Source organism: Lathamus discolor, chromosome 2, assembly GCF_037157495.1.
Source record: "Lathamus discolor isolate bLatDis1 chromosome 2, bLatDis1.hap1, whole genome shotgun sequence".
Classification (NCBI taxonomy): Eukaryota; Metazoa; Chordata; class Aves; order Psittaciformes; family Psittacidae; genus Lathamus; species Lathamus discolor.
Window position 1 is genome coordinate 157,917,078 of NC_088885.1, and position 18,939 is coordinate 157,936,016.

General features: G+C 42.8%; 1 protein-coding gene across 10 annotated transcripts in view; it reads right to left on the reverse strand.

Moving 5' to 3' along the window:
* The window catches only part of TSNARE1 (t-SNARE domain containing 1), a 523,183-nt gene that overhangs the window by 209,789 nt on the left and 294,455 nt on the right, over positions 1–18,939 (reverse strand). For all 10 annotated transcript variants that reach the window (XR_010610302.1, XM_065669042.1, XM_065669048.1 and 7 more), the window contains one exon: positions 1,009–1,081. Coding sequence is in view for 9 of the 10 variants with exons in the window: in XM_065669042.1 (XP_065525114.1) it covers positions 1,009–1,081 (73 nt within the window). In the remaining variant the exon portion in view is untranslated. The remainder of the gene's footprint in view (positions 1–1,008; positions 1,082–18,939) is intronic.

The following is an 18,939-nucleotide window of genomic DNA, read 5'->3' on the forward strand; positions in this document are numbered from 1 at the left end:
AACTTGAAAAGGTAGGAGCTTGGCAAAGAACACCAGAGTGATTAAGGCACAGAAGAGAAGAGTTTCTTCCTTTATGATCTACATACGGCTGTCTTAGGATCAGCTCCCAGGAACTCCAGTGAGAACTGTAGCTGAAGCCTGCATGTTAGAAACATCTCCATGAATCTTGCTTCTCTGGAGTTTACATCCCTCGACGTGGCTTTAGAACTAGAGCTATTTGGAAGCAGACAGCTGCTCCGGAAGCACTGCACAGTGTTATCGTACATATACAAAATAGAAGATATAGAAGTCTTCTAAACAAAATAGAAGACATACAAGTCTTCTAAGCCACATCAGGAGACAGCAGTGACAAAGACAAGGGTCAGAGGGAATTTAAAAGGAGGTGATCTACTAAGTCTTACCTCTCTATTCACACAAGTGATGGGCTGCTCTTAAAGATAATACTAGGGCTTACTCTCATCTCTTTTCCCAAGCTTTCTTCACCATATTCCTAGCTACTGATAGGTTGAGAGCAAGAGGTCAACTAACGGGCAGAAACCTCAGACTATGCATGTGAGCACATCATGATGTTAGGCTACTGTAAGTTTAATCAGACACACCCTGCAATGTGGAAAGCAAATTCCATTTAGGAGAATCAAGCTGCTCAATTTTCTCCCCCATCATCAAGACTCATGACAATAACTGCTACTACGATTGCTTTTTAATTACAGTTCCAGATAGAAAGGAAGAATTGGATCTATTTCCAGTTAATGCTATATCTTCTCCAGCTTCCTTTTTACAGTCAAAAGGGAACGGATTAATCTCCCTGTGAATTCTATTTTAAGCTAAATATACCAGCTAACTATCCTTAAGATGAGAACCCCATTGCACAGGGCAGCTCATCAAATCAAAACATGACTGACTGTACAACCACAGCATCAACAAACACTGCTGATGAAGGACCACACAACATCACATTGGAATGGGACAGAAGGGTAATAAAGCTGATAGGTTAAATGCGATACCTACCTATTGTGTCTCCTTGTTCATGCACCATGGAGGCCAGGTCCTTAATGATCTGGTTCACATCCAACATGTCACTCTGAAAAGACAGAAGATCTGACGTTAATGATGAATGGGTAATGTCCAAGCATCAAAGGCATGTTCCACAGTCAAGCTTTGCAAAGCAAAAACCCAAACCCACAGAATCATTGAATCGGGTAGGTTGGAAAAGACCTCTAAGATACCTTGCTGGATCTAAGTCACCCAGTTGACTCAAGCTTCCTATAAGAAACAAGTAGAACGATCAGACTAAGTGCTGAGGTCCAGGCAGGATGGGGCTTTGAGCAACCAGGTCTAGTAGATGTCCCTGCCCATGGCAGAGAGTTGGAACTGAATGAGCTTTAAGGTCCCTTCCAACACAAATCATGCTATGATTTAGCCTGGAGAAGAGAAGGCTGCATGGAGACCTAATAGCAGCCTTGCAGTATCTGAAGGGGGCCTATAGGGATGCTGGGAAGGGACTCTTCGTCAGGGACTGTAGTGACAGGACAAGGGGTAATGGGTTAAAACTTAAACAGGGGAAGTTTAGATTGGAGATAAGGAGGAAATTCTTTCCTGTTAGGGTGGTGAGGCACTGGAATCAGTTGCCCAGGGAGGTTGTGAGTGCTCCATCCCTGGCGGTGTTCAAGGCCAGGTTGGATGAAGCCTTGGGTGGGATGGTTTAGTGTGAGGTGTCCCTGCCCATGGCAGGGGGTTGGAACTGGATGATCTTTAGGTCCTTTCCAACCCTAACTATTCTATGATTCTATGATAGTATGGACATACTGTTCACCAGACAAGTCTGTGGAACCTCCATCCTTGCAGATCTACAAAACCCAGTGGACATGGCCCTAAGCAACTTGTTTTCATTGACTGTTTTGAGCAAGGGTTTTGGACTAGAGTTTTTCCAGAGCTTTTTGCCAACTTCAGTGATTCTGTGATTTATGCAGCTTAACAAAATGCATTCTGCTTGTCTTTTCTTCTGTGTTGTTGCCTTACTGCTAGTGCATTTAGCAGTATCTACATTATGATGTTTATTACTGCTAGATTAATTCTTTTCATAAGTGGCAGTGTCATATGAAAGCAGCATATGCTCATATTTGCTCTTGTATATGGTAAGTGTTCAGAAATGAAGCAAACAAATTCACTGGCAATTTGTTGTGTTTTAACTGAAAATTCAAGTGCTGAATCTAGTTACTTCTGTTTTACACTTGAAAATGTATAAATTAATCCCTTCATCAAAACAGGCCTTTCCTTATTGCCTTACCAATAAGGAGATTTCATATTCAGTCAGGTTTTGATCATATCTACATCAGTTTACAAATAGCATTTTATCATTTTATCATTTTATCAGATGCTATGCTGAAAGACTGCCTTTTTCTGCTTAAGAATCCCCATTCTGGGATCAATGGCCTGCATCAACAATAACCTTTTCAGAAAGAGAAGGGTTTGCTCTTATTGTTTTTATTCCTTTTCTCTCTTAGTCCTTCACAATTCTGAAAAGCAACTATTTCACAGAATCACCACAGGATCATAGAATAGTCACACCAGACCATGTCACCCAAGGCTCTGTCCAGCCTGGCCTTGAACACTGCCAGGGTTGGAGCACTTACCACTCCTCTGGGCAGCCCATTCCATGTATCCCTTGTACTGGGGAACCCAGCACTGGATACTTTTTAAACCATTGAAAACATAGCCTAAGAATTGCCTTCTCCTACGGCTAATTGCACAGGAATTCATTTATCTGCTTGGGTCCTGGTGCAACTCTAGTCCATTGCAGCAAAAGGTGTGATTGCTTCCACCTCACTTCTGTGGAGACCTCAGAGCAGCTTCCAGTATCTAAAGGGGGCTACAAGGATGCTGGAGAGGGACTCTTCATCAGGGACTGTAGTGACAGGACAAGGGGTGATGCACCCAAACTGAAACAGGGGAAGCTCAGATTGGATATAGGGAAGAAGTTCTTTACTGTGAGGGTGATGAGGTGCTGGCACAGGGTACCCAAAGAAGTTGTGAAAGCTCCATCCCTGGCAATGGTCAAAGCCAGGTTGGACAGAGCCTTGGGCAACATGGTCTAGTGTGAGGTTTCCCTGCCCATGGCAGGGGGTTGGAACTGAATGATCTTAAGGTCCTTTCCAACCCTAACCATACTAGGATTCTATTCTATGAATTCAGCCTCCCTACTGGCAAATTTGGAAAATGGTGCAAAATGAATCCGCTCTCTTCTCCTGAAGTTTGTTATGAGAATATAAGTGGCACAACATTTAATCATCTAATGCAAGAGAATCACATTAACTTGCAATGAAGCCTGGGAGCCCCATTGAGAATTCTAGAATACACGAAATTGCTGAATAACTGAAGAAGGAGGAGAAAGAAAATGTTCAAAAACCTGCAAGAAATCATAATAAACCAAAGAACAAACCCCCTAACCAAAGCCTGGGTAATACATCACAAAATTCACTTCTTTCATTCACTTGTCAAGCATAATGAAGCTTTAATTATGTATGGTATTATTCCTAACTTGTAAATACTGCAGAATATTTTGTAAAAGCAATGAAGTTTAAATAACTTGAGAATGCGCTTGAGCTCTGTGGTAGTAAATCACTGCCAGGAAATAAGAAAAAAATTAGCTGTGATTTTTTTCAGTGTGGGAGGGTTTTGGGTTTTTTTGGGGGGTTTTCTTTCGTAAAAAGCTGTGAATGAACAAAATTGCAAAGTTTAGTAAAAACTGGAAGAACTGAGAATTAACTGCAATGTGTTGTTCTGCTCTCATAGAGCTCCTTAGTGAAAGACGATTAAGGAAGAATTAAACAAACAAATAATAATACTATATAAGACCCAGAATGTTCATTTATCTCTCTTGGCTAAATTGCCCTTTCAGTCTGTCTGGTTCATTCAGGGGGGTGAGGCACTGGAATGGGTTGCCCAAAGAAGTGGTGAATGCTCCATCTCCAGCAGTGAGTGTTCGAGGCCAGGTTGGACAGAGCCTTGGGTGAGATGGTCTAGTGTGAGGTGCCCCTGCCCATGGCAGGGGGTTGGAACTGGATGATCTTAAGGTCCTTTCCAATCCTAACTGTTGTATGATTTTACAGCCCTTTAAGTGAACACAGCACTCATGGACATGTTTTTGCATGTACATTTGATTAGATAGAGTTTACTGCAATCTACAGAATTATACAAGCACAACACCACACCCCTGTATTCCCATTGTAATAAAACAAGTGGGCAATATGGTCTAAGATCAACCAGATGATGTATTGACTTCTCATAGGGTCCACCTTAGCTAATTTAACCACAACGATTTGGGCTGTCTTTCTGCTTATGCCAGGTACCATGATACGAAGGGGAAGAATGAGAAAAGATATTCAATGCTGTATATGAACAGTGCTGTTCCAGATTTGCCATTTATATTCAGGTACTTGGGGCAGAACAGCCATCTGGTGCTGCAGAGTATAGATCCTTTTCATAGCATTGTAACAACACTTTAAAATCATCGTTTAGCAAATGTGCATTAGTTAAAGCCAGCCTCTGAGTTCTTGGGAAGGGAAAAATGCGACTCCTGTATTTAAGGCAAAACAAACAGGGGTGAGTTGTAAAGCACACAGCACAAAGCAATCTGACCCGAAGCAAGGAATCTGTTGAATAATTTAACCTGGCAACGTGAAGTTTCAAAGTCCCTGATATATATAAGCAAAACACAATGAAAAATAGAAGAAAACCAGCCAGAAATAAAGGCCTTCTAGAAAGGAATATATGCAGGAGCTATGTTCCTGTTCCTTCTTGCCAGGTTACCTCTATCATGAGGTACCTCTGAACTTGCCAGCCATCAGAGTTTGTCAGCAAAATCACATTGCCTTTGGCTGCCCACATATGCACACACTCTGTGGAATTCACAGTGAAATACAGCTGTTCATCAGTCTCTTTGACTCCACAGGAACCAGGAATACAATAGCCAGTCGTATTCCCAAAATGCTGTCTCCCTGCCAGCTAACTAGGCTGGGGTTTAATCACCACCCAAGAAACCCAAGTTTTGTTGGTTTTGAACCAAGAAACCCCATCTTTTCCTGTCTGGCAGCAACTTACTCACTGCATTCTGCAGCAAAAGGGAGACACTTAAATTGTGTCACCTAAATCCTCTTTTATTTATATATGGAAAAATCCATTGTTCACAATAATAGACAGGATTTAGTGCCATCCATGCTGGAACAAAGAGAATTAAACTAGTCAACAGGAAAATCAGAGATGGCAAAAAAGAAACAGCAGTAGCTAAAGACAACCAAAATAAGGCAGAGATGTGCCAACAAACAAGTCATGCAGATGAACGAACCAGAGAAATGAAAGAGTTTGGGACCCTAAAGACTTGTAGGATTAGCTCTCACTAGGGAAAGTTAGTTCAGAAGAGAAAGTACCGGGTTAAAATGGGTGGCTATTTGAGTCATTTAACCTTATTCAGAGAGTGAATAATGCCACTGCAAAGTACTGAGATTTCTTACAGAAAGCTGAAATTCCAACTCTGGAAATGACCGGATATATGATTTTGCAGATAAACTAGAAATTTCCGTTTCCCATTTTTTACTTTAACAAGACCACTTAAACTGGGAGCAAGTTGGGTTGTAAAACCCCGGCATTCTTATCAAGACAGGAACAACCTAATCATAAATCCCAGCAGCCCATTTACCCATGGAATAAACATTGCTGAGGTATTTGCCAAGATAGCAAATAAGTAAACCTCCCCTTGCTTCCACCCTCATGCTTAGTGGGGTGAAGATTTGGCCATGCTCTAATATACCCCCACCCTATTGATATCCTAATGACTTTCCTGTATTCCAGCCATGAGAAAAGCATTAAATATATCAGAGAGGGGAAACATGCCCTCCTCAAAGGGACACAGAACAAGCACATGATGCCAATAATTTCTCTTTCACATATAGCCAGATACCAGCATACTTCATCAATGTCAGTTCAGGTCTTCAAGGGAAGAGTCACACTTATTCCTAACACTGTTTGCTTTAGGTTTGTGTGAAAAATGAGATCAGAAGTATCAGTGGTCTGTGCTCCTGTGTGTATTCACAAACCATCCATCCTATTTTGTAAAGGACTACATATTAGCATTTAAATTAACTGCTGACTTCATGAGATACTGAGTTCCACACGCGAGGTCTCATTCTGCCCCACCATCGACTCTGCAACAAGCAACCGGAAGAGGTACAACATCAAGTGAAGGAGATTGATAGATGTAATATAATGCTCACAGCAGGGGATTGCGCGCTTGCAGCCCAGAAAGCCAACCGTATCCTGGGCTGCATCGAAAGAAGCGTGACCAGTAGGTGGAAGGAGGTGATCCTGCCCCTCTACTCTGCTCTTGTGAGACCTCACCTGGAGCATTGTGTGCAGTTCTGGTGTCCTCAACATAAAAAGGACATGGAACTGTTGGAACAAGTCCAGAGGAGGCCACGAGGATGATCAGGGGCTGGAGCACCTCCCGTATGAAGACAGGCTGAGGAAGCTGGGGTTGTTCAGCCTGGAGAAGAGAAGGCTGCGTGGAGACCTCAGAGCAGCTTCCAGGACCTGAAGGGGGCCTATAGGGATGCTGGGGAGGGACTCTTCATCAGCGACTGTAGTGACAGGACAAGGGGTGATGGGTTCAAACTGAAACAGGGGAAGTTTGGATTGGATCTAAGGAGGAAATTCTTTCCTGTTAGGGCAGTGAGGCACTGGAATGGGTTGCCCAGGGAGGTTGTGAATGCCCCATCCCTGGCAGTGTTCAAGGCCAGGTTGGATGGAGCCTTGTGTGGGATGGTTTAGTGTGAGGTGTCCCTGTCCATGGCAGGGGGGTTGGAACTGGATGATCTTGAGGTCCTTTCCAATCCTAACTATTCTACGATTCTATGATTGGAACTGGATAATGTTAAGGTCCTTTCCAACCCAAACCAGTCTGTGATTCTATGTGTGTTATTTCTATACAGGGAACCACTCCAAACCAAAGCAAAACAAAACCCTAGTACTTGTTATCTTTGAGGAAAACCAAACCAAACCCCAACCTTTTGTAGTGTCTGGCATGTTTTACCAAAGAGATGCCGCTTGGTCATTATCCCATCTGCAGCATCCCTGTTGTGCCTCCTATGCTGTGGTCCGCCATGTGCAAACCAAAGAACACAGACAGACTGACCAAAGCATGATGTACATCCAACCCCATATTCTTTTGTGAGATAGGGGAAGGAAAGCCAAGGAGAAAAATAACAAAGAGTGAACAAGCTTCTCTGATGCTGGATGGACAAAACCTAAATCTTGCTGCAACAGCCTTCCAACAAATATTTTTCTCTTGTCTATAGCTGGGGAGAAAAAAAAATGACATCCTATAAATCAAACTGATTCAGCCCAAGCAACAACAGACCAGCAGAAAATTGTTTTGAGGGCAGAAGCTATCCAGAACAGCAATTACAGACTGAGTTAGATCTCCTCTGGGACCGAGCAACAGCCAGTGCGGGGAGTTTCTCTCTCCCTCTTGCTCGCTTGTGCTGTCTTAAGCGGTCTGTGTCATCTCAGGGAGTGCAGCACTGCACTTGCATCATTAAAATAGCCTTGCTGAGCTGCAGCATGCTAATCCGCATCTGCCTTGGGACAGCAGGCAAGGAAACACAACATAAAGAGTGTTTCTGTCTATGGAAATCCAAAAGGAGAGGCTATGGAAGGTGAGGTGCCTCAGGTTCATCAGAGGTGAGACCGTCGCAGAGGACACATCAACAGGCATCAATAAAGAGAAGCCAGCCAGAGTAATATTATCCATTGTGCCTGTTGATCCTGGCTAGAAACCACATGCCCACCAAAGCTGCTCTATCATTTCCCCTCCTAAGCTGGACAGGGGAGAGAAAATACAATGAAAGGTTCATGGGTTAAGATAAGAACAAGGAGATCACTCACCAACTGCTATCACAGGCAAAACAGACTTGACCTGGGGAAATTAGCTCAATTTAGACAGAGACTGAGAGAATGAAGAACAAAATGCTGTAGAAGATCAGATTTGAGAACATCTAAGAAACCTTTAGGTAAAAAAGTACTTGGGACCTAACAAGATGCATCTGCAGGTCCTGAGACTGAAGAGGGCTTTGAGCAACCTGATCTAGAGAAGGTTGCAGAGGGTTTGGATTTAGATTATCTTTAAGGTCCCTTCCAACCCACCCCATTCTATGATTCTGTGACTGTTACCAACCAAACCAGAGTAGGATAATGAGAAATAAAAACAAATCTTAAAACACCTTCCCCTCACCTCTCTCATCTTCCTGGGCTCAATCTTACTCCCAAATTCTCTATCTTCTCCTCCCAAGTGGCTCTCAGGAACGCAGGTTGTGGTCAGTTCATCACACGTTGTCTCTGCTGCTTCTTCCTCCCTTAAAGAGAGGGCTCATCTCCTGCTCCAGTGTGGGTCCCTCCCACATGAGAGTCCTCCACTGACTTTTCCTGTGCGAGTCCTTGCCCACCAAAGCTGCAGCTCTCCATGAACTGCTCCAATGCAGGTCCCACACAGGGTCATAACTCCTGCAACAAATCTGCTCCAGTCAGGGCTCCTGTCTTTCTCCACAGGGACACACAGCCTGCCAGGAGCCTGCTCCAGCATAGGCTTCCCACACAGCCACAACATCATCAGTCATCTCCTGCTCTGGTATGGGATCCTCTATGGGCTGCAGGTAAGCATCTACTCCCCTGTTAACCTCCATAGGCTGCAGGTAAGAATCTACTCCCCTGTTAACCTCCATAGGCTGCAGGTAAGAATCTACTCCCCCTGTTAACCTCCATAGATTGCAGGTAAAAATCTACTCCTGTTAACCTCTATGGGCTGCAGGTAAGTATCTACTCCCCTGTTAACCTCCACAGACTGCAAGTAAAAACCTACTCCTATTAACCTCCATGGGCTGCAGGTAAATATCTGCTCCCTTGTTAACCTCCATGGGCTGCAGGTGGGTATCTGCTCCCTTGTTAACCTAGATGGGCTGCAGGCGGATACCTGCTCCCTTGTTAACCTCCATGGGATGCAGGGCACAGCTTGTCTCACCATGGTCTATACCACAGGCTGCAGGGGAATACCTGCTCTGGTGCCTGGAGCACCTCCTTCCTCCTTCTGCACTGACTTTGGCGTCTGCAGAGCTTTTCCCCTCACATATCCTCACACCTTTCTTTTGGCACAGCAACTTTTTCCCCTTCTTAAACCTGTTATCCTAGAGCCACTACCACCAGCTCAGCTTTGGTCAGTGGTGGGTCCACCTTAGAGCGTGCTGTCATTGGCTTTATTGGACATAGGGGAACCTGCTGGCATCTTCTCACAGAAGCCACCTCTGTAGCCGTCTGCTACCAAAACCTTTCCACACAAACCAAAACCAAGTGAGAAATGACTCAATGACATATTCAACCTGCCAATGCCATCTTCAGTGCAAATTTCCGCGCAGTGCCAGAGGCAAGGCTGGTGGGTGGGAAGATCAAATTGCTCTATTTGAAGAAGAGGCAGAAACAACTTCTACTGCATGACTGGGAAGAGTGTAAAAGGTGGTGATGTATTTACTGCCACTCATTTGCCCTTGTTCACTCTAATGTACATCTCGCAGATCAGATACAGGTTGCTATTTATTTTAATAACCTACTTGAATGAATTGGATGGGAGACCTTCAACTCACCTACTCTGGCACACAGCGTGTGTCTTCCCACCAGCATAAGTGGGTATGATGGGCAGCTCCCTTGGAAAATTCCTCTCTTAGGCATCTAGCCACATTTGAGGACACATCTTGACCAGCTGTGTTAATGATAAGCTTTATCACTGATGCTACCTAAAATGTGTGAGAGGTGAGTGGGAACAACAGCTTGTTACCATGAGCAGCATTAGTATCTTTCAGCCACCTTTTATACTACGCTCTTTCTCTGAAGCTTCACAACCATCCATCTGGACCAGACTGCCTGTAAACCTGCATTGCTATAGCTATCTCCTATGTACTCTGTATCCCTCAGTGTTTGTCTATGTAAGAGATCAAAGACTGTTGAAGGCAGATATTTTCTTTCATGGGATCTTTATCAGTTCCACCCCTATGCTGAAGGTCAGAACTGGACTGTAGTCTAAGGGAAATATAATAATACAAATGAAAGGAAAAGATACTTGCCCTTTTAAAACCCTTTAAATCTGGAAATAGGAGACTTGCTAATGGAGGCCATCTGTAGTTCTGGTTTTAAGTAGGTATCCTCACTTCATATATGAAAAACATGGTTTTTCAAGTATAGTATATATATATATACACACATATACTTTATATACACATAGTATATAAAGCATCAAAAATCATGTCAAAAGTTCATGCTATTAACCACAATTTTGTACTTATATACAAAATTTCATTTAAATTCTACAGTTTGTAAAGGTATTTGAGTTCACATATGCATGTAAATGTGAGTATTTATACAGGTAAATGTATTTATACATACACACAGGTACCGTGTAAGACAAATGCATCTACCCATATAAATAGCAACTGTATATATAGATACATTAATAACTTTAATATCTAACTTGTCCCCACCATACACCAGGTGTTAAATGAGCATTTGAGGTTTAGCAGATTGCAGAGATACAAACACAGCCAACTGTGTTCTGTCTACAGTAGCGCAAACCACCTTAAATCTCAGGGTTCTTTTTCCTGCCTAAACACCCTGGTGCAAGATAAGCACGAACACTGATATGTTCTGATAACAGGCAAGCAAATAAAAAGTACAAACTGGTATGCCTTGCTTAGTTTTGAGGGGAAAAAAAGCTGCATTGATTCCATTTTGCCTTCAAGTTAATACTGCGAAGGTTTGATATCAGACAGAGCGAGGGCAAGAATGCGTCTCATCAGAAAAATGAGAGGCAGTACTTGCATGAGGAACAAAGGAATTACGGAACAAAGTCGAGACGCAGAGCAGAAGAATGTGTTAAGAATCATCCACGATGGAGAAGACCATGCGTATTTATGTATTCTGCTTTGCAATGCTCTTCCTTCATCCACACTGCTCTCCTCTTCCCCATGACACTCATAAACCCCTGAGACCGAGTTGCCCACAAAGTAGGAAAGATGAAGGGAGATCCACAACCAAGTAAACAAAGAGGGAAGTGATTTCACTACTCTCCTGAGTGTGAGGGAGAACATTAGCTCTGCTATTCCAAAAGGGGGCATGCCACAATTCTATCTCCCTTTACTCGGTGTCTGATGTTACTGCACTTTGTTGACAAAACTGGCGCAAGTCTCTGGGATGTTATCATGCATATTTGGAAGCAGAAACACCAAAAATCCATTAGACTGGTCACACTTAATACTTTTTCTTTCTGCTTCTTAGGTTATGCATTTATTTTGTTAACGCTGCAGAAGAAAGTACCTGAACCCACATTACAAATCCAACTTTCTGCTCTCCTACAACCAACCTTTTAGCTACTCTACCACTAAAGAAAGATCAATATCCTTGTGTTTCCAACAAACTCCGGGGCTGTCACCTTGCAGCCTAGAAATACTGCTTCTGTTTTATGTTCTGCTAGCCAGGTTTTTATGGAATTTTTGGCTAACTCATCTGTCCTAACTTCTTGGATTTGAATGGAGTCTGTTATAAGGTTTACTGTTGTTCATGGGGTCATCAAGTGGCACGAGAAACGCATGAAAGAGCCCAAAAGAATAAGTACAAATAGAGATCATGAAATGCTGAGGCCTTCATATTCTAGAAATAAATATGCGCAGTGAAAAAAGAAGGTTCTCCCAGTAGAGAATCATAGAATCACAGAATGGTTTGGTTTGGAAAGGACCTTAAGATCATCCCGTTCCAACCCCCTGCCATGGTCAGGGACACTTCACACTAGACCATGGCACCCAAGGCTCTGTCCAACCTGGCCTTGAACACTGCCAGGGATGGAGCATTCACAGCTTCCCTGGGCAACCCATTCCAGTGCCTCACCACCCTCACAGTAAAGAACTTCTTCCTTGCATCTAACCTGAACTTCCCCTGTTTCAGTTTGAACCCATTAGCACAGGAGACAGCCTCGGGTTTGTGAAATTTGCTGCCTGGGAGCAAAAATGAAATGCAACACAAAGTGTAATAATAAAACCCATATCAACCAGACGAGAAATGTCCACCCACAATTATCCATGGCCTTATCTGAGAAAAAGGCTTTTATGAGCAAGAGGTCACTCAGTTCTTTCTGCAAGTGCTTGACAATAAACACTTCGATTAGATGCAATTGCCATGGACTGGCTCAGGATGTGGGTACCTGTCCACTAGGAACTATTAGTCTATATTACACATTTATTTGTTATCAGCTTCCAAACCACTCCAATGAGCCATAGGTCTCTTCAGCAGCAAATTGCAAGAGCTGAGATATATGAGTTCTTACAGCAACCTATGAAAAGGGTTTTTTCTTTTCATTTATTATTATTATTATTTTTATAATATGTAATAGGAATTCTTGTTGGGAACACTTGAGTCTTTAAAAAAGAAAATAAAAGAAAAAACTGCATTTAATATTTACAGCTACACCTGTTTTTTCAGCTGTTCAGAAGAAGGTCTCTTGAGTAGTAAGTCACCAAAGATATGGAAATCCATAAACAAACACCAAACTCAGTAACTTACACACCAGCTTCTCCTTCAGCATCTCCTGCTTTCTGCCCCTGGCTGCAATGTATAAACTAATACCAGTAGCGAGGGAAGTAGCTGTAATCTATCACACTGACTGATACCAGCCCCAGGAAAGGTAGTTTATTGCAGGCGGTATGTTATCTTCCAAAATAGAAACTGTGCAAAGATTATGACAAAAAACTTCAACACTTTCTACACTTTGTTTGCAGCACTATTAATTCTTCACTCTGGATTTATTTCCATGAGGGTCATGTAACCAGGGGAATACAATAGAGGAATTAATTGTCTCTTTAGGAGTGTTCTGGGAAACCAAGCAATTAGAGCAATCTTAAACTGTCATGTATTATCAATTGCCACTCAATTATTTGACTTAAATAAAATACTGATTGCAGAGTCTGATCTGTCACTATCAACTGAGCGATTCATTTAGGGGCAGCATTTATTATTGAGATGCTCTATTTATTACTGAGAAATTAAAATATCTAGTTTCAACTGAAAGGGGAAAGACAAGGGGACAAGGGAGAGGAGAAAACTGGAAGTATGAAGCATCTCCGAAGAAGTGGTAAATTCTCCATCTCTGGCAGTGTTCAAGGACAGGTTGGACAGAGCTTGGGCAACATAGCATGAGGCATCCCTGCCCATGGCAGGGGTTGGAACTGGATGATCTTAAGGTCCTATGCAACCATAACTATTCTATGATTCTATCTTTTCACAATTCACTGCTATATTGCCAGTGCATAGCTTAGAAATAGCTGAACCTCCTGTCCTTTATATATTGTTTGGACATACCCATTACAAATGGAGTCCGTGGTTTTGGTGCAGACAGGAAGTTGTAATCTCTTTGAGAGATCACAAAAGGCCAGAAGCTAATGTTGTCTCTCTTCAGGAGACTGAAGGGGCACAGCCAAAAGATGGGGTATGGCTGTACAAGGGTTGCAGACAGTACCAGCTCTACCAGGTCTACCCAAGGTTCATGCACTTCTCAATGGTATAAACAGGGCAAAGAGAAGGTACAAGCTCAATACAAGTAAAAAAGAATTGGCTCTGCCTTATATTTCCCTATGCATTTCAAACCCAAATGCTATGTTCCTTGTAGAGTATCCTAGATCTTGGTTCTGTGGACTGCAGGCTGTGCTGTTGACACTTACCTTGTATAATGCAGGTTACTTAAAAGGTGCAAATGCTGAGGAAAGGGATCTGAAGGACAACTAATTACAACCACAGCTAAAAAGCTTATAAAAGAAAGGCTTGATGGCTATCAACTCCTGTAAAAGTCAGACTTGCTGGAGGTGACTCTCTGAAACAAACTTCATCATTCTGTGCACAAGAAAGCTTCTTCTCTTAAAGCATCTGTTATATCCAAAATGATTAATCTCATTGTTCCTTAATGTTTAATTTATAACTATATGTCCTTAGTTACTACTTGGTAATTTGTTACTACCTTCAACCTTAATATTTTAAACTGTTCTACTCTTTTTCCAATGCTATTACACATCAAGTATTTCTACACAGTCATCACGGCTCAACTAATCACTGCTGCACTTTTTGAGCCTGTAGTTGGTAAATTCCTGTAATCTCTCTTCATAAATTATACTTAATACTTCTTCCTCATTTCTGTCCTTCTGGATCACCTCCAAATTTCTAATAGGAAGAACAGGCCAAAAAGCTCTCATTTCTTACATACCTTCTATCAGATAAAAGGTGCCAATATCTAAGGCAGACACCAAAGACTGTTGGACATTTTGTTTTGTCTTCCAACTCTACATATTTACTTTACAGTTGAAAAAATTAGCAATTTCCTGTTAAAACTACAGCATTTACTCACATTGAGCCTTGGTTTTTCCATATATTAGAGTCTGGAGAAATGGACAGACAGGAATCTCATGAACTTCAACAACGGCAGATGGCAAATTGTGCACAGGGGGTGAAAATCGCCCCAAGTACAAGTTGGGGACTGAAAGAAGTTTAACAGGTCCTGGTGGCCAACAAGTTGGTACATGAGTCATCAGTGTGGTAAAGAAGGCTAACAGCCTCCTGGAATGCATTGGAATTTACGAAACAGGTCCTGTGTGGTGATCCTTTGCTTCTATTTGGCATTTGGGAGACCAGATCTGGAGTACTGCCCAGTTTGGGGCTTGCCAGTACAAGAAAGACATTGTCTTTATGTACTGAGTCAGTCAGAGCATCATCACAGCACCATATTCAGGGGCGTGGAGTACATGATGTAGGATAAGGAAAAATGAGAAAAGCTGGGTTTGTTTGTTGGTTATGTTAACTCATAAACACTAAACCCTGTTGTCACCATTACTAAGCTGTAGACAATCAAAACACTCCCTAACACTAAGCGCTACCCGACCACCTCTCCTAACTTGACTATCCCTTCTGAAGAGTTTACAGCCATCTGCTGCAGCACTCCAGCTGTGCCACTCATTCCACCATGTTTCCCTGATGACAACTATGCTTTCCTGCTCTGGAATGGCTTCCAGCTCCTCCTGTTTGTATCCCACTCTGCATGCCCTGGGAATCTTATGCATACAGCTTATCAATACAATACTGGATGGTGTCTGACATTGCAAATCCAGAAATCTTATGCTCAACTCAGATCAGCTCTGTGCATTACAGTACTATCCTGTGAGTAAAGGACATCTAGCATCTCACTCTCTGACCAAAGCAGCATCATTCAATCACTTCATCGTTCATTTCACTTTGTCACTTCTACTTATGTGTCACTGGCAGACAGGAGAGATGCTGTCACAGAAAGATGTTTAGGTCATTTTAAGTCTCTAAAGGAAAGAACTACTATTTATAGAGCAGAGCTGGCGGATTACATGTTGAGGTCTGCTACACTTAAATTTAGTGGTCAGCAAATAGCCCTGGGCTCCTTTCAGAGTCAATGGAAAGCCAACAATGGGTTTGAGCAGTTTAGATTAAGGGTTAGGCATTTTCGAACGGTCTGGGACTCATAAATATTAACCATAAATATTTACAGAAACAGATGAGAAAACCTTAGAACTGTTAACTCTGAAAATCCATAGGGGAATTGCAAGTGTTCCATCCCTGGCAGTGTTCAAGGCCAAGTTGGACAGAGCCTTGGGTGCCATGGTCTAGTGTGAGGTGTCCCTGCCCATGGCAGGGGGTTGGAAGTGGATGACCTTAAGGTCCTTTCCAACCCAAACCATTCTGTCATTCTATGATATGATTCTAATTAAGTAAATTTCCAGAACACCAGGACTAACCATTATTTTTCAGCAATGGTTTAGGTGATGGAGTAGAAAGACAGTTCCTAAATATGAAGATGCAGTGAAGCTCAGAAATATTTTGAGCCTGTCAGGACATACAATTAGAAATCAAAGTGATCTTGTTAAATTGGGGAAACACTATAAGATAAAAGGGTAAAGTCAGATGACGAAAATAGGAGTTAGACCTTCGAAACCACTTTCCAGGCAGAAGTCCTCAAAAGAAAAGGGACATTGAGGGCTTCTTGGGACAAAACTGGCACTTGTGAGACGAAGCAGTGTCCAATTTTGAGCAATAAATCTCAGATGGACCACCTGGTGAAAGCTCATAGAAAAGCCATGGGAATGATCAAAGGTGTAAGAAACACATCCTGATAGGAAAAAAAAACCCACTTAAGTTGTGTGTTTTCCAATGGAGAAGAGGGTGGTGGTGGTGGGATACACGAGAGTGCTTTACTAATAACTACAATTGTTGCAAATAGGAAGGAAATAACCTGTTCTCCATATCACAGAATCATAGTCATAGAGTATCATATCCACTATCCATATGACAGAAATGCATGGGCTTAAAGTGCAACAGAAGACATTCATACAAGCAGTTAATGATTTGGGTAGTTGATCCTGTCTTTAGAGCTGAGAGACGGGTTTGATGATGTTTAAAGATTGCTCTTAACTCCACTTGTCCAATATTCAATGCAATCAATACAAGCCCTTGAAATCAGAGAGAGATGGACTATTTCAGACAGCAGCCGCAAACCCCCTATCAACTCAAGTCAGTAGACTGATTAAAGCACGCACCTCTCCCTCAGCTCTTATGTGCTAAGACAAAATTCAGCGAGCCTCTGCTCTGCTAAACATCCCTGTCCACAGAAATAAAAGGCAAGCCTCAATAAGCTTTAACCAACCCATCAATAGCAACAAAGACATTTTCTGCCATTAAATAGCACCAGATAACAATCAGACAGCAGCATCTCCTCTTTAGCATGGAACAATCACATCTGCAGGCAGGGAATCCTTACGACAGTGTGCCATCTATCAGCTGTGTGTAAAAACAAACCACGACCAACCTCTGTCCCAAAGGCTGCATGTAGAAGCCATCAAGCATGTGTACAGTGACAGAGCAGATACTCCTCTTACAAAACCACTATTCACTTCGCAGAGAAGCAAGTTATCCTGACTTCTCTCCTACCTACGCTGGACGCCCAGGGAAATACTGATTTAGAAGAATTTGGATTAATCTTCCAGTTTATTAGAAAGTTTTAAGCATTTATATTCAATGATGCTCATCTTGGGCTCTCTGAATTCAGATTGGCTTTCAACAGACTCTTTTAAATGTGTTTTAATTTGTAAATGAGGCAGATGGGAATCTAGACTCGAATGGGGGATGCCTCAACTTGTTCCCAACAACACACAGGTGCTTCTGGCTCAAAGAGTGAAGCACTGGGAAAGAGGGATGCATCTGTGGGTGTGGGATGAGAAGTGGAGGAACTGGGGGTTGCTTTCAAACTGCTCCATCCCTGGCAGTGTTCAAGGCCAGGTTGGACAGAGCCTTGGGTGCCATGGTCTAGTGTGAGGTGTCCCTGCCCACGGCGGGGGGTTGGAACTGGATGATCTTAAGGTCCTTTCCAACCCAAAACATTCTGTGATTCTATGAATGTACCTTGAAAAGGCCACTGTTCAAACAACTACTTTGTTCTCTAATCAAGGCAGAATAGCACACAAATAACTTTCCAGCACAGAGGACTTTAAGCACTATACCCATCAGACCCCATAGTATAATATATCAAAGAGTCTGATACAGATACATGTATGTTGTCCAAAGAAGTCATAATTGCTCCATCCCTGGCAGTGTTCAAGGCCAGGCTTGGACAGGGCTCGGAGCAGCCTGGTCCAATGTGAGGTGTCCCTGACCATGGCAGGGGGTTCGAACTGGATCATCTTAAGGTCTTTCCCAACCCAAGCCATTCTGTGATTCTATGGTATTTGACATTTTATTAATTCCAAGTAATATCAATAACCTTGTATTAGGCCTTGGTGAACAACACTGAAGAACCTCTGAAGTAGTTCAAACACTTCTAAAGCAGAGTAAACAGAATCATTGTTTCGCTTTGTGGCTGGCGACCGTAAGTTCTCACTGTTTGATGACTATATTGAGCTCTCTCCGTCTCCTCACCAACCACTGCTCACCCCCTTCCAGTAGGACTTGTGGGGTTACTAACAATCAAACACAACTGCAGCATCTCCTTAGTTGCTAGGAAAGGAGGAGGCAATTTTAGAGCAAAAACAGTACAAAGGCTTAGTTTCCTTAAGCAAAACTGAAAAACATCAATTGCATTTGTTTGCTATTGCCTGGACAGTTACAGGTCCTGACAGTAGAATCGTCTGTTTGATGAAATCACTTACAGAGACCCTTGTCCTGCAAAACCCAGCCTATCCCTTTCTGATCACTGCTTTCCACCAGCAGGCTGAATACACCTTGGCTCTCACTGAACATCAGTGAACAAATACTGATTGCTTTCCCACACACCAGAGATGTTCTGCACCCGAACTGACCTCTGAAAACACTGCCCATGTGCTCTGCATCACTGTCCTCCAGCCCCGACACATTCCTCCTCACCTGAATACATCTGAGCTTTGCTCCCTTGAACCCACACCAGATCTCCCCCGTGACCTGGTGATGAGAAGGTGGTGATCATATCACCTGATATAGCTCTTCCTCCCCAAGTGCCAGAGGCCATGAAAGCACTCAGAAACCTATTATTAGTGGGTACACATCCCCAGTGGCACGTACAGTCCTTCAGCTCCTCACCAGAGCCTAAAGCATCCTTTACATTTGGGCTGCCTCCATAAGGAGCTACTGTTCAGCTACCCTCAGCTCAGCAGAAAATCAAACTAATATCTTATAACTAATATCCCTTTGCAAATGTTGCCTCTGAAAGACCCCAAGTCATGCCTGTAGAGCGGCTCCTGCCTTTGCAAAGGATACCCCTGTAGTCCCCCTTCTCAGCAACACGAGGTACTGCCACACTTTGATTTATTGGACTCTTAAAAT